Source organism: Megascapheus bottae, chromosome 12 (genome assembly GCF_031878675.1).
Source record: "Megascapheus bottae isolate mThoBot1 chromosome 12, mThoBot2.hap1, whole genome shotgun sequence".
Classification (NCBI taxonomy): Eukaryota; Metazoa; Chordata; class Mammalia; order Rodentia; family Geomyidae; genus Megascapheus; species Megascapheus bottae.
The window spans coordinates 34,573,785-34,589,818 of NC_143520.1; the positions used below are offsets into that span (position 1 = coordinate 34,573,785).

A 16,034-nucleotide genomic window follows, 5' to 3' on the forward strand; every position below is an offset into this window, starting at 1 on the left:
GAACAAAATTTCAATATATATATGTTATATACATACATATATATCACATTTTTTAATCCATTTGTCCATTGATGGACATCTTGGCTGATTCCATACCTTGGCTATGGTTAATACTGCTATAATTGTAGTGGTAGCTTTACTGTATTCTGGTTTGCAATCTTTTAGTTAAATGGTCAGAGTGGACATGCCATTTTTTTTTTTGCCATTGCTGAGTCTTGAGCTCAGGGCCTGGGCACTGTACTGAGCTTTTTCAATGCTATATCACTTGAGCCACAGAACCACTTCCAGCCTTTTTTTCTGTGTATGAGGTACCAGGGAATTGAACCTGGGTATTTGTGCATGCTAGGCAAGCACTCTACCATTAGACGTATTCCCATGCCATGCCATCAATTAATTTTTAAAATAACATATTCACAACAGTGGGTAAGAAAGACTTTGAGCAAGGTGACAATGAAATGTTTCTATTTCTAGTCCTGTACTCATGGCTAATGTACTCATGCTAACTTATTGCCAGAAGGATGAAAAGTCTGCGGGGGAGTTGTCAGCATTATTGTGTTGTGTTTGAATGTTAAAATTCGTTGAGATTTTATGTCACTACTATATGCTCTAGGAAGATTTTAGTAGGACAGGAAATACTGATTTATTTTAAGTTTTTCTACCTTGCAAGCACACATACACACACACACACACACACACACAAACAAACAGACACACACACACACGCACGCACATGACATATACATACATATATCATATATATATATATATATATATATATACCAAAGGCAAACTAGCATTATTTACTCCCAAGAACCCTATCATTGCGTTTGTAGAAAACAAACTTCAGCACTTGCCAGGCTGTGGTTCACACTGAGTCTGCCAGGCACACTTTCTCACCACCATCTTATCTCCACTTACTGTCACCTTATCAGCACTTATATCTCACACTACCGTGGGCAAAATGCAGCTCACGACTCTAACACTAACACTGAAAGCAATACTTCATAGCAAGCATAATTAAGTTCTTTTAATTTGCTATGTGTCTCCTTACACTATATAAACACATATGCATGACAAAAATGACTTATTTACCTAAGTTGTTAGGAGGAAACTATGTCAAATAGACAAAAATTAATAACAATGTTTGCTAAATACATTAACCTTAAGGCTATGTGAAATGATTTTAGTGGATTAATTCCACTTATCCTTGTAGTATTTTTTTTCTGTTTTGTTTTTTTTTTTTTGTGGTCAAGAGGCTTGAACTCTGCCTGGGTGCTGTCCCTGAGCTCTTCAGCTCAAGGCTATGGCTCTATCACTTTGATCCACAGTGCCACTTCTGGTTTTCTTGTGGTTAATTGGAGATAAGAGTCTGATGGACTTTCATTCTTAGGCTGGCTTTGAACCTCAGTTCTTAGATTTCAGCCTCCTGAGTAGCTAGGATTACAGTTGTGAGCAACCCATGCCTGTCTGTAGTATTTTTTGTTGATGTAAAATGAAAAAATAAAGTTAGATGTGACATTTCTGATATTTTTCATAATGTTATTTAAGTTTATTTTATTTTTGCCTATCTTTGGGCTTGAAATCAGGGCCTGAGCACTGTCCTTTAGCTTCCTCAAGGCTAGAGTCTACCACTTGTGCTACAGCACCACTTCTGCCTTTTTCTCTGTATGTAGTACCAAGTAATCAAATCTGGGTCTTTGTGTATGCTAAACAAGCACTCTATCACTAGGCCACGCTTCTTGCCCAAGTTTGTTTGTTTTAAATACTACTTCCTCGAAAGCATAAACAATTTCCTGTATTCTGTTTAGAAATGTAGAATGTATGTTTTTGGTAACTCTTTACAAAAATTACAGCAAGCAAAAAACTATGTCTATTCACAGAACATTACTCTTTACCTGTGCAGGTTACATAACATATTTCATTTCAAACGAACATCTTACCACTATCAACTAGGTGCCACAAAATAAGAGATATTCTAATATCATGTTGAAACAAATTGCTTTAAGCTCTAAGTGCTGAGAGCACACGTTAATACTTCTGCCTATAATTTTCAATCAGTCACTGCATTGTTCAGAGAAAGTAGGTGACAACATAAGCACCCTATAAGTATTTTATTCCATGGAGAATAAGAAATGTAAAGAATATGAGGCTAAGGTAGGCGGACAGGTTGATTTAATAATACCAGGGCCTCCTATTTTTCAGACACAATTGTAATGGCTTTATTATATCCTGGAACAATGGTTTTTAGAGATTTATGATAAACATGTAGTATAGCAAAAGTAAATTAATTAATTGATTTTTTAAAACCCTTCCCTTTATTCTTACTTGGAGGCAGATCTTGCATTTTGGGAATATAGAAATACTCCCTGAAATGTCTCAGCTTATCTTCCTCATCTAGGTAGAAAGCCACTCTCTGGTCTGTTGGATGACAGTTCAGTTCAGCCGCAATATGCTGCACAGTGTCTGCTGGTAGCTCAAGAGGTAGGGGCTCCATAATAAATTGTTCTTTAAAAGAGAAAGGAAACAATAAAACAGTCTCATTTCCACCATTTTCCTGGAGAAAATGTGTCCTTTCACTAATGTATCTTATTAAAAATTTAACTTGGAATCTCACTGGGGATTAGTGGTTCATGCCTATCATCCTAGATACTCAGTAGGCTGGAATCATGGTTCAAAGCCAGCCTGGGAAGAAAAGTTCATGAGATTCTTATCTTCAGAAAACCATCAAAAAGCTATAAATGGAGCTGTGACTCAAACTAACTTGAGCAAAAAAGCTTAGGTGCAATGCCTTAGGACCTGCGCCAAAACAAAACAGAAAAGATAAAACAGTAAATTGTCAATTCCCAGACTTAGAAATAATTTGCCTACCAGCATTAACACCTGTAACTGAAATTTTTTCCATAAAATGAAAAATAAAAAAGCCACATCTTAGCAGATATTAATAGGATTAAGTTAGATAACTGCTGAGCTAATAGTAGGTCGTCAGTAAATATTAATTGATTCTATTCTTGCTACTTAGGAAAATGGAAAGATATCTTTGAGATATCCACTTTCCTCTAGATCCCTTACATGATGGTAATAGTAAAATTTGCTGTTGTGGAAATTTAGGAAGAAAAATTTCTTTGGCTCACCTGTGCTACTTCAGCCCAAATGAGCTCTGAATCACAGTTCAAACTATGTATTTGTTGTTGGTGGTGGTGGTCGTACTGCTGCTATTATTTTAGACGTTTCTTCCTTTTTTAAAAAAAAAACTATTTTTCTTGGCCAGGAGTTTTATCTAGTTGTAGAGTGCTTGCCTAGCATGCACCAAGACACAGATTTGATTCCCCAATACAACATACATAGAAAAAGCCAGAAATGGTGCTGTGGCTCAAGTTGTAGAGCTCTGGCTTTGAGAAAGTGCAAGGACAGTTCTCAGGTTCTGAGCTCAAGCCCAGGACTGGAAAAAAAGAAACGCTATTTTCCTTGTTATTGTAGAAGTGATATACAGAGCGGTTACAGTTACATGACTCCGAAATGAGTACAATTTGTTTTGTCTCCCTTCCCCTTGCCTTGCCCAGGTTTACCCTCCCACAAGATATTCAGTTTATTTTCCACATAGGGTCTAGTCAGTACCATGGTCATATTTAGTTACCCTTTTTTCCACCTTTCTTTGTGGTTCCCTTACCCTCAAAAATACTACCCAAACAAAATGAAAACTACAACAACAACATAACAACAGAAGCTAAAATAAATTTGTTTGCTTTTATTCAAGTTCATTTCATAAAATAGTATTTTATATGATCATATTCGCATAGCTATTGACCTTTTATTGTCCACTTCTGTGCCTCAGCCCTATATAATTTATCATGTGCCAGTTTATGTGTGTAGGCATGTTTATATATATATATATATGTGTGTGTGTGTCTGTGTCCATGTATATATAATAAATTATATATGTTGTATATATACATATATGTTTACTTGATTTAGAGGCACATTCTAGCTACTGCAAATGATGGAAACTATGCATCCTATATTTCTCTGGCTATGGCTTACTTGTGAATGAACTAATGTGAGGATAACTTCATATTAAAGATTGGTACCTTTTCTGTATGAATATCAAAGAAGATTCTGTTGCTGGGAATTGTAAGTAAGATCTTCCTTGTCATAATCACATGAACCATCTTAGAAAGAGGGAATACTGCTTTTTTGTGGAACAAAATTCTACTGTATTTAGCATTTATTCAATATTTCTAAGTCTTATGGAAGGTATATTGTTTCTAGAGGGGATAAATGAAAATGAAGATTTCAGCATATGCTTTTAGCACTACACTCAAGATTGTACTCACTTTTATTTCCCACCAATTTTGAATTGAGTATCAAAGCTATAAATAATTTCTCATCCACCGGCTAACTTGATTTACCTATGACAGTTCTGTGGTTTTCATCCCTATGCATCTTGTTTAAACTCTCTGGAAAAAAGAGTCCTGTTTTATGATTCTATCTTGAAACCCTTGCAAGAACTGAGAATGAGAAAATATTTAGGTGAAAATCTCATGTTGTATGCACTTGTGGAAGAATAGAATAAAAAGAAAATACATTTCTGAATCATGTTATAAAGTCAACCATATAAGAACTATAACCTTAAGAAAAGTGACTGCAACTGCAAATATTCTGAAGAGTGAGGGTATCAGACAATTCAACTAATATGCTATTTGAAAAGGGAGACAGAGGGAGTAATGATAGATTATAATTTGAATAGGAAGAGGCATAAAGTCGTTATGAAGTACTTTTAAGTCTGGAATGAGAAAGCAATAAGTTGAATGAGAAAGCAATGGAAATTCTTACGTCTATTTGCAGTCCTAGGGATGAATCCAAGGGCCCTGACTTCCCAGGTAAATTTCAATCATTGATCTCCTTTGCCATAGAACAATAGAGAGTTTTGAGTAGAAGAAGGATAGTGTATTATTTGCATTAATAAAAAAATGACAGCATCTGCATGCATTATAAGAATTGCGAAAGTATCATAGTATGGCTGTTACAGGAGAAAATCTGATGAATTGAATTTGACTGAGAGAATGAGTAGAGAGGAATGTGGATTTGTGACCTACTTTGTAGAAAACCAGGCAGAACTGTAACAAATTGTCTCTAGTGAGGACAGGAAAGGAGTTTTTTCTAGTTTGCAGGTCTATAATATATGTGAAGTGTGATAAAAATAATAAATATATGGGGAAGAAAAATTGATGATGGAAATCACAGAACTCTAGAGGTCATATTAAAATTTAGATTGCTATTGAATCTCTAAGTAGCAATGTCAAGGGGAGTCTCATTGGAAATTGGAGTCTGTAGCTTATGGTAAAACTCTATCACAAAGTATGTTTGACATTTTTCAATTCATACAATTTTTAAAGTCTAGAATGAAAAACTGGATCAAACACTAATCCAGAGTGAGTTCTAGAATTTGAATGTAGTCACTTTTTTTTATTCCCTTTCTGATTTTCCACCTTAAAGAATTATTAATGGGAACACTTTATCTAGTGCAATGAACATTTTCCACCTGGATTGTTATTGCCTTTCTCAGTTGCTAATCCTGACCTATTAACTTCTTTTTTATTGTTCTATACAGATACTAAATTTCACTTGTGAATGTGTTTAAGTTCTGATGCCAGTTGAGTAACTTAATTTGTTATTTATAACAAAGTCAGTGATTCTAAGATTGCTGATGGTCTTTCAATATCTAACCATACTAAATTATTTTCAGCTTTCTCATGTTCTATTTTAAATCTGTGAATTTTCTAATGCCATATTCTTTGTTTAAAATATTTTGCTTTCCCTTCTACATATTCCTATGCTAGACTCCATTCAAAAAAACTTGGTCAAAGACCACATTTTTCATAAAATCTATCATGGTATGTTTTCTAAATTAAGTGTTATATCTTCTGTGCTTTCTAAACTTAGTGTTGTATCTTCTAAATATCAACAATATTTATGAGCACACATCTTATAATAAACAATATATTTTTCTAAGTACTGTACTCAGTCAGGCACATGCACGGATGGGAAAGATGAATATGCTTGCCATATTCCATTCTAAGTGGGTATGAATAAATTGTATCCCTCCAATTTGACATAATGTTCTGTTAGCACATGGCTGTTGAAGATTTGCTCCCTACTTGACCCACTAACCACAACTCAATTCTCTGATCATGGTCTGTGAGTGACTTACTGTGAAACCACTAAGCAAACAGTGGTATTGGTGCTTAGCTGAGCATATAATTAAATTCGTTCAGGAATTTGCACTATGATATACATAAATTCATCAAGTTAGAAAGAGACTGCAATTTTAGAAGAATCAGGGAAAGAAGCTAAGGTGGAGGAGGAATGTTGTTAAGAGAGATTCTTTGTTTTTGTTTTGTTTTCAGAGTAAAAGAGAAGCATTGATGCAAAGAAGGAAGCATGTTATTCCAGAAGCAAGGAAGAATCGCAGAGCTACACAAAGGCAGAGGATAAATAGCTGTAAACAATAACCAAATATTTTTCTGCAGAAAATTCTGTGCAAAGCTTCATGTGTAGATTTGTATAGGAATGTCCTTACTGTATACCTGCTTTGTTTATTTTGTAGTAGCTTGATTAAGATGCTGATCTTCTCTAATGAACTGTTTTATTCTTGAAGTTCTTCCATATTTACTGCATCTTTATGGCTACTGTATTACTGAACATTCTTTTCGATATGGTCACCCAAAATAACAGCTGATTAAGGCAATAAACAAAACAGGTGTGTGAATTGTTTTGGCATAACCAATATCCTATTCAAAAAAAGACATTCCTTATCAGTTAAGAAATATTTCCCTTGAACTCAAAGAGATACAAGCTTGCTTCATACTTGGGAACATTTTTGATGAATTAGCACTTTCTAGCTCCACAGAGTAGATGTTAAATCCTAGTTGGTGCTACTTGGATATTCAGAATACTTTGCTATCATAATATATATTCTGGATTAAAGCGAACTTTCTCACTAAAATTATGTTTCTTGAAACAGGTTCTTCCTATGTAGCCAAGGCTGATCTGAAACTCTAGATCCTTCTGCCTCAGCCCTTTCAGTTCCAGGATTACAGGCAAGTACCACTCTACTTGCCTACAACTTCTCCCTTAAACAGCTATATATAAATAATCATGAATATAAATAATCATGAAAAAGATATGGATACAAGATCTATACAATGTGTGATTGTAGTTCTTAAGGTACTATGTTATTTCTCATATCTTTTGTTGCCCCTTTGTTATTCTCGTATTGTTACAGTATCTTACCTTGTTGCCTGGTATGTTGTATATACATTTATTTGTTTATTTGAAATATGAAAGGGAAGGGGGAAAACAAGACAGAGGATGAGGGAAATGGGGACAAAACATGAGAAGCAATATCAATGTACTTGAAGTAATATACTTTCTATCTGGTGAATATAACTGTAACCCTTCTATTAATTACAGTAAAAAAGAATTAAAAATAAAATAAAATAAAAATATCCTAAAAAAGAAAATAAGAAAATAAATATAAGTTTAAAACATAATTAAATAAATAATTCTGAAAAGTAAAAGTGTCCTTATTTTCTCTGAAGCTCCAGGCCTGTAATGAGTACAGAATATAAATAAACAAAAGTAAAGTAGATTTTGGTGATAGAAGGGTATAGTGTTTATTTGAAATATGAAAGGGAAGGGGGAAAACAAGATGGAGGGTGAGGGAAATGGGGACAAAACATGAGAAGCAGTATCAATGTACTTGAAGTAATGCACTTTCTATCTGGTGAATATAACTGTAACCCTTCTATTAATTACAGTAAAAAGAATTAAAAATAAAATAAAATAAAAATATCCTAAAAAAAGAAAATAGGAAAATAAATATAAGTTTAAAACATAAATAAATATTTCTGAAAAGTAAAAGTGTCTTTATTTTCTCTGAAGCTCCAGGCCTGCAATGTACAGAGTATAAATAAACAAAAGTAAAGTAGATTATGTTGATAGAAGGGTATAGTGCTTGTGTTTCAGCTGTGCCTAAGATGGAGCTTCCCTTCAAAATGGAATGTGGGAACATAACTTGTGAGACAACAAAAATTTGAGCCTCATATTTTCTCTTTGCATCTTTTTCCCTGATTTTTTAATTGATGTTTCTGTATGTACCTAATTCTCTTTTTCCTTTAAATTCTTTGGTTAGTTTTCCAGTCTACCCAGTAACACAGACTACTTTTGAATTTATACTTTGTCCCTATTGCTCTCTTTTTGTCTTTCTATGTTTCCCTCTTTCTCTTTCTGTATATACATATCCTCTCAGCTTTCTTTTTTCTTTTTTAATATTTTATTTGAGACAACATCTTATGACCTACTTTCAGTTGTCCTAGAGATTTGACCTTCTTTCTGCTTCCAAATCCTGAGTGCTGAACTAAGAAATATGAACCCCTGTGCTTACCCCATTTACTATTTTGAATGAACTATTTACAATCCAGTTCCACCCAAGGTGGGGTGGGGCGTAGGGATGGGGAGTCTATTACTGGGATTGTCATACTTGCAGTATGAGGAGCTTTTTCCTAAAGATTGAACACCTTCTATATTCTAACCCTGACCATGCTCAACCTCCCGCAGATTTCAGTATGATTTTCAGTTTTCAAAACAACACAGTGCCATCACTTCAAGAAGCAATTTATTAACTCTACCAACTTAGGCTCAATTCTGCATTCACCACATAAGCTAAACAATGTTTCATAGGCCATAAATTGTGCCTTGTATCTTTTTACCAATTAGTTGATGTGCTTCGGTAAATTTGTAAAAACTGTAAAAATTTGCATTTCACATATTTAGTGTTAATTTAAGAAGCTGCACAATCATAACATGTGCTGTATGGTAAAAAGCATTGCTACTGCTGTATAAAATAAAATCATATTGTACTTTTTTCAAGAGATGATGCTTAAGATCCATTTACATTGCAATTTTTGTTTTTCTTGTTTTGGTACTAGTCCTGGGGCCTCAACTATGAGCTTTCTTACTCAAAGCTAGTATTTACCACTTGATTCACTGTTCTACTTCCAGTTATTTGTTGTTTAATTGGAGATAAGTGTCTGAGGAACTTTCCTGCATTGGCTAACGTTGAATCACACTATCTTTAGATCTCACCCTTCTAAGTAGTTAGATTTACAGACTTGGGTCAGTGGAGAATCTTTTATATAAAAAATAAGAGATACTTTCATAATAAATACTGTTTTGCCATTCATGGTTAGCTTTTGAAATCTTGTAAATTTTTCTGCCATGATTTTATGTATATGGCAAAAATATTCAGTCTTCTTTAAAGCTGCTTGTTTGCATGATATCATAATATTTAGGCTCACCTTAATCTCTGGCTTAGGGTTAAACAGTTAAATAACCATTACAACTCAGTAGTTAATCTTTACACAGCAAAGTTTCAATCCTTCCTAGAAGGGAGCAAATTGTACCAAGTTCAAAGTTTAGAACTTGACATTTCACTCAGAAAGAAAGTAAATCTTCTTTGATGTAAGTGCTCAGAACAAGCTTTGTTTTAGAGAATCATTGAGAGGTGACTTCATAGCATCCACTCCTTCATACAAAGAAAAGCACATTGGTTTTTATATTATTGTCTCCTTCCTCAAAACGAAAGCAAAGAAGTATAAAGGTGAAAGGAAGTCAGGCCCAGAGAGACAAAGGTTGCGTGTTTTCCCTTATATGTTTAAGCTTGGTTAAATGTGTAAGTAAATACATTGAGTGTTATGCAAGTGTATGCACAAGTATTAAATACTTGTTCCTTTAAAAAAAAGAAAATGGAGTTATAACACAGAGAAAAATCTACAAACTTTCCACTCTTAGGCAAGTACTTTACAAGAAGGGAAGAAAATATGTTCAAAAATAGAATTTTCACTTCTCTAAACTTTTACTATGACTAATAAGCAATAAGTTATAAGAAAACAGAAAACTTAAAGTGAATTTCCAGGTAAAGTTCCCTCTCTAGATCTTGATCTAATATTACCATTTAAAGTCAAGTAATTGCAGTACTGACCTCCATTTGTCAAATATCACAAAATTTCACAGATAAATCATAGTGTACTATTGAAATCAACCTTTTCTGTTCATTATATAACTATAGATTTCTTCATTTAATCTTCATTTAGGGGTTGGAGATATTATAGCAACCATGCTATTTTTTATGAAGTTGATTAAAATCAGAAAACAAGAAAAAGCAACCTCAAAAAATATGATATTTTATTATGTCATATAACATTTCCATTCAGAAAACACAAGGTTTAATTTGTGTACTGACTAAACCATAGCTTTAGTGCTTGCTTACCTGTATTCTGATGTGGTCCTCAGATTCTGCAATTTCTCAGTGAGCCATTCAACAATTTCTTCTAACTTTATAGACTAGACCTTGAAGTGAGAAATTCAAATAACTGCTCAAACTCCACCCTGTGGGGAATTTGTGAGGTAATTTTTAGTTCCTCCCATTCCACTTAAGCTGACTGTGAATCACTAGCCACTGACAAAAATCTAAGCCAAAATTGTTCTTACGCATGGTTACAAGCACTAATAGGTCAACCTACTGAGGGCTTTTTCTTTTGCAAGCTTATAGTTAATGTTTTAGACTCTTGTAAACTTTCCTGTTTTCCACTTACAATTGTTATGCTTTCACTAATGAGCTTAATTGAACTCAAATTCCAAATGTTATAATTTGTCTTTGCTGTTAGATGTGATATTCTCTGAAGACTGAAGCAAAATTTTCTCTCTCAGGTCACTTCCTTTGAATTTTGAGGCCAAATTCTGCAGTCATATCTTTTCAGAGCAGAGTTTAAGGCTTTTAACTGGTTGCTACCCAGAGCTGAATAGATAGCCCCTGTCTCAGAAAAACAAAAAGAAATAAAATAAAATAACAGAGAATTAACTCTAGAATATGTTCCATTGCTTAATATACAAGAGCTTAAAGCTTTTAGCTAATAATCTCTGCAGTTAATGAGACAATTACAGAAGGAAAATTGAGGATTTGAAAATTCAAGCAAAATTAGCCTGAGATATGTCATACTTTTGCAAATTATTTATCTCTATGCATTTTATTGTTCTATATTGCCTATTTAGGCTTATTACTGTGTCTTTTTGACAAAGATCTCTTCAAGCATAAAAACTAAGAACAAAGATCTTCAGAATTAGGATTGAAACTTGAGCCTGGGTTTGAATAATTGAATTACTTATTTATACCTACTTTGTTTGAATATCCAAAATACACAAAGTAAGATTATTTCAATTAATCATCTCTGTTACTTGCTGTCATAATTTTAAATAAATTAAGAGCCAGTGAAAGCAAAATGCATTTAATCTAATTTATTTTGGCAATTAACTTGCTAAATAGCTAGAATATCCTTGTTTAATTAACATGGAAAGTTTCAAAATCATTTTCTCTTCTTTTCCTATTTTGCTTGGGCTTTTGGCCCTATAATAACTTTTGATGGGCCTAGAGTTTGGCCTATTGGTATAGTACTTGCCTAGCATGCGTGAAGACACATGTTCAATTCCACGGTACCACATACATAGAGAAAAAAGCTGGAAGTGCTGCTGTGGCTCAAGTGGTTGAGCACTAACCTTGAGGAAAGCCCAAGGACAGTGCTCAGGCCCTGAGTTCAGTATCTAGAATTGGCAAAAAAAAACAAAAACAAAAACACTTCAGATGATTTGTTCTAATATACGATAAATGAACCTCAGGAAAATTCATGTCAGTTTGTTTAAGAGAATCACCCTTGTTGGAATACTAAAGACAGGTATGGAAACATAGATGTGAACCAGTGTGGGAAAGTCATGCATTCACTTTTTTTTGTCTCTAATACTGTTGAAAAGCATTTATTTGAAGTATTTTGTCTTAGAATCGATTATTTGCCATTGTCTCCTTTAAAGCACTTGAAAGTTGTGCTAGTGTTTCTTATGCTTTGTGTATTGATCCCATTCATTTGTAACTTTCATTTACTTAAAATACATAGGAAGTATATTTCTTAACCCAGGCACAACGTGCCTAATTCTAGGGAGAATATAAATTCTAGATTAATAATGAGCTTGAAATCTAGGAGATATTTATGGTGGAACAAAGAGAAAAAAAATTCTTAATGTTAGGTCCACCTAGAGAAGATGGCCTCTTTGTTTTCTGTCCATGAAAAGACACATGTAGACCCATTCAATGTTGTTCTCTCTCCCTGCATGACCTCATTAAGGGATTCCCTAGAAGTCCCTGCATAGTACTCATAACCCAGGTAACTGCTGTACCACTGCAGTGGGACGTTTCCCAGACTCTGAGGTCACTTCTTCATCCTCTGAGGTCTGCTATAGCCACGCTTCCTTCATGTCCTCCCATGTATAATATCTCCACCATCAGTGGAGTTGCCACATAATTTAAGATAACCCTTCTATTAATTACAATAAAATATATGGAAAAATATAAATTAAAAACAATAAACCTTATTCCAGCATGGCCCAGAAGTTTGTCTCTCACAGTTAAATCCCTTGCTAACTGAACCCCGCGGTGGTCTTCTTTCAAAAATCTTAAGACAGCTTGGTGGATCAGGCAGCTGAGTATTTATTGGGAGAAACAAACCACCAGCTTGAACCAGATGTAAGTGTGCAGACAGGGAACTAATAGTGGAGAGATTACAGAAGAAAAGGCGAAGTAAAGGGTTGCATTGGTTGTGGAAGAACCTTCAGAGGATGAGGAAATGAAATCAGAGACTGTGGTCCTTTTCCTAAGACACAGTCAGGTGATTGACAGTCAGGAAATTACAGTTACAGATGAGGACCCATTTCAGGCAGGGGATTTCTGGTCAGGCTATGTTTCATCCTACAGAAAGGGAGTTTTGGCGACAAGGCTGTTCTCCTCGGTAGACTTCAAATTCCAACCTTCCGCGAGTCAGACTGTCTCTGGCTACCTCCTGGAAAGAGGAATTAGTTGTATTGTCCAGTTCTGGTTGTTTCTTTAAAATCCATTTACTCTTTGCATTCTTTAAGTATGTTTCCTTTCCTGTATTATTTCATGACTTTCATCTACAGAAGTCATCAAAACCAATCAAAGACAAGTGCCAGTAATTCACACCTGTAATTCTAGTTACTCAGGAAGCTGAGATCTGAGGATCACATGTTTGAAAACAGCCCAGGCAGGAAAGTCCCTTTAAGACTCATATCTACAATTAATCATTCAAAAACTGGAAGTGGTGCTCTGGCTCAAAGTAGTAGAGTGCCAGCCTTAGGCAAAAGAACTCAGTCAGTGATAGTACCCTGGCAGGAGTTCAAGCACCATGACTGATAAAAAAATAAGAAATAAAAAGAAAGTAATCATTAAGATTAAATCTTCAAATAACCAGCAAAATAACAAGACTGGAGAGTGGTTGAAAGGTTGAAGGGATCAAATGTGAGCTACAGGTCCTTGAATTCAAGCCCTCAATACTGAAAAACAAATTAAAAACTAACAAGAAAGAAAAAGCAAAGTCATGTCTATTATTACCTTTCTAGTACTGATTTTCAGCATTCTCAGCTGGTTGGATTTAAGAAGCAGGGTTTATGATCTGGATTTTTTTTTTTAAATCTGGATGTTTTCTTTGGCTATAAACACTAAAGTGGATTTAGAGAATGAAGCAGTGAAGTATATTTCCTATGTAATTTATACAGGCCTTACTTTCAACACATAGGCCTTCTAAATTTTCAATTATATTTGTTTGGTGTCATGAAAACCTAATGAATTTCTAGAAAACATTTTCTTATAGAAGACCTTTATATCTTTATTTTGACTAAAAGAATAAAACTTTGGACTTTCCTAAAGTAACAGTCTTCATGAAATAGAAAGTTAATGTTTCTCAAATACTAATAAATAACTAGGCTTGATGTTCTCAAATTTGAATGAATATTTGAATGCCTCTGATACAGGACAAAAAATATAATCAGGAAAACATGTAAGAATAATTGTTTCTTATTTCTAACTTCTCTTTACCCATAATTTTTTGAAAGATTTTACTAACACTGATTTTTACATCATGTTTCAAATGTTAATGTTTAACAAAAAAGTATTCAAGAAGGGAATCTCTATATGTAATCACTGGCACATAGAATTTAGAACATAATTAAAATTAAGCTGAGGGTTTGTATGTCATGGATACATATCAATCCACTTAATATAACATTATGTCTCTATATATCCCATCATACATTTTTATGTTCATGTAGTTAGGTTTATATCACCATGACCATGTCCATAAACTTAGGTACCCAAATAATGAGTCATCACTCTTGTACTATTTAGATCTAATATCCATATATCAAGGAGACCATGAGCCTTTTGCTCCTTTGGTCTTCACTTATCTCATTCAACATGATTCACTCTAGTTTCATCCACTTTCCTGCAAATATTTTTATTTTATCTTGTCTGTTGGCTATGTAGAATTCCATTGTATATATGTACTACATTTTTTGTATCCATTCATCTGTAGTAGGACATCTGGGTTGTTTATATCACTTTACTATTGTGACTAGTACAGAGATGAACATGGCTGACCAAGTGTCTTTATCATATCCTAGGTTATGATAAGGATGTGGTATGGAAGGGTCGAAGGGAAGGTCTATTTTCATTTTTTTTTTTTTTGCCAGTCCTGGGCTTGAGCTCAGTGCATGAACCCTTTCCTTGGACTTTCTCAAGTCTAGAGCTGTACCACTTGAGCCTCAGCAACACTTCTGGCTTTTTTTTTTCTATGTATGTGGTACTGAGGAATTGAACCCGGGTCTTTGTGCATGCTAAGCAAGCACTCTACCACTAGGCCAAACTCCTGGCCCCCTATTTTCATTTTTTAAGAAACCTCCAAACTGCCTTCCAGAGTGGCTGAACATTCACATCAGCAGTGCAGTAGGGTTCCTCTTTCTCCACAACCCGACTAGCAGTTGGCATTGTCTGAGTTCAGAATATTACCTATTCAAATTGGGGTTAAGGTGGTATCTTAGGGTTGTTTTTATTTGTATTTCCTTTATGACCATGGATAATGGCATTTTCTCATTTTTTTTTCCATTTTAACCTCTTCTTTTTATAAGTCTCTCTTTAGTTCATTTGCCCATTTAGTGATTGGCTTGTTGGGTTTGGGGGGGATTAGTTTCTTAAGTTCCCTGTAGATATTGGATATTAAGCATTTGTCTGATGTATTATTGATAAATATCTTTTCCAAGTTGGTTGGCTGTCCTTCTACTCTAGTAGCTATGCCTTTGTCTGTGCCAAACTGTTTTATTTTTAGGTAATCCCATTTGTCAAATCTCTCTCCAATCTGTTGTGACCCTGAGACTCTGTTTAAGAATTTTTTGCATGTGCCTATGAGTTCCAGTATCTCTCCTACTCTATCATGTAGCAGTTTTAGGGTTCCAGATATGATATTGTGGTCTTTGATTGATTTTGAGTTAATGATTGCGCATTGTGATAGACTGGGATCAATTGTTAGCTTTCTGCATTTGGCTGCCCAGTTTTCCCAGCACCAATAATTGAATAGGCTGTGTTTGTTCCACTGTATCCCTCTGGCTTCTTTGTTGAATATAAGTTGACTGTAGGTATGTGGTTTCATTTCTGGATCTTCTATTCAGTTCCATTGATCTTCTGGTCTATTTTTGTGCCAATACCATATTGCTGCTGCTGCTGTTTTACTTGTTATGGTTCTATAGTAGAGTTTGAATTCTGGTATTTTAATACCACCTGCATTGCTCTTTTTGCCTAGAATTGCTTTGGCTATTCTAGGTCTTTTGTTGTTTCATACGAACCTTTGGATTACACCTTCTATTTCAGTAAAGAGTGTCTTTGGGATTTTGATGGGGATTGCATTGAAATTATATATCAATTTGGGCAGTGTGGCCATTTTTACTATATTGGTTCTCCCAATCTATGAACATGATATATCTTTCCATTTCCTGGTGTCCTCTTTAATTTCTTTCTTTAGGCTTTTATAGTTTTCATTAAATAATTCCTTTACATCATTGTTAATTCCTAAATATTTTATTATTTT

The 16,034-nt window shown here is 34.4% G+C and overlaps 1 protein-coding gene across 1 annotated transcript in view; it reads right to left on the reverse strand.

The window, feature by feature from the left end:
• Positions 1 to 10,400, reverse strand: part of Kynu (kynureninase) — a 91,788-nt gene extending 81,388 nt beyond the window's left edge. The window contains exons 1-2 of the mRNA XM_090343129.1: positions 10,328 to 10,400; positions 2,326 to 2,505 (exon numbers count right to left, since the gene is read on the reverse strand). Of these exons, the coding sequence (XP_090199255.1) occupies positions 2,326 to 2,494 (169 nt within the window). The 5' untranslated portion in view covers positions 2,495 to 2,505; positions 10,328 to 10,400. The remainder of the gene's footprint in view (positions 1 to 2,325; positions 2,506 to 10,327) is intronic.
• Between the last annotated feature and the right edge of the window lie 5,634 nt (positions 10,401 to 16,034).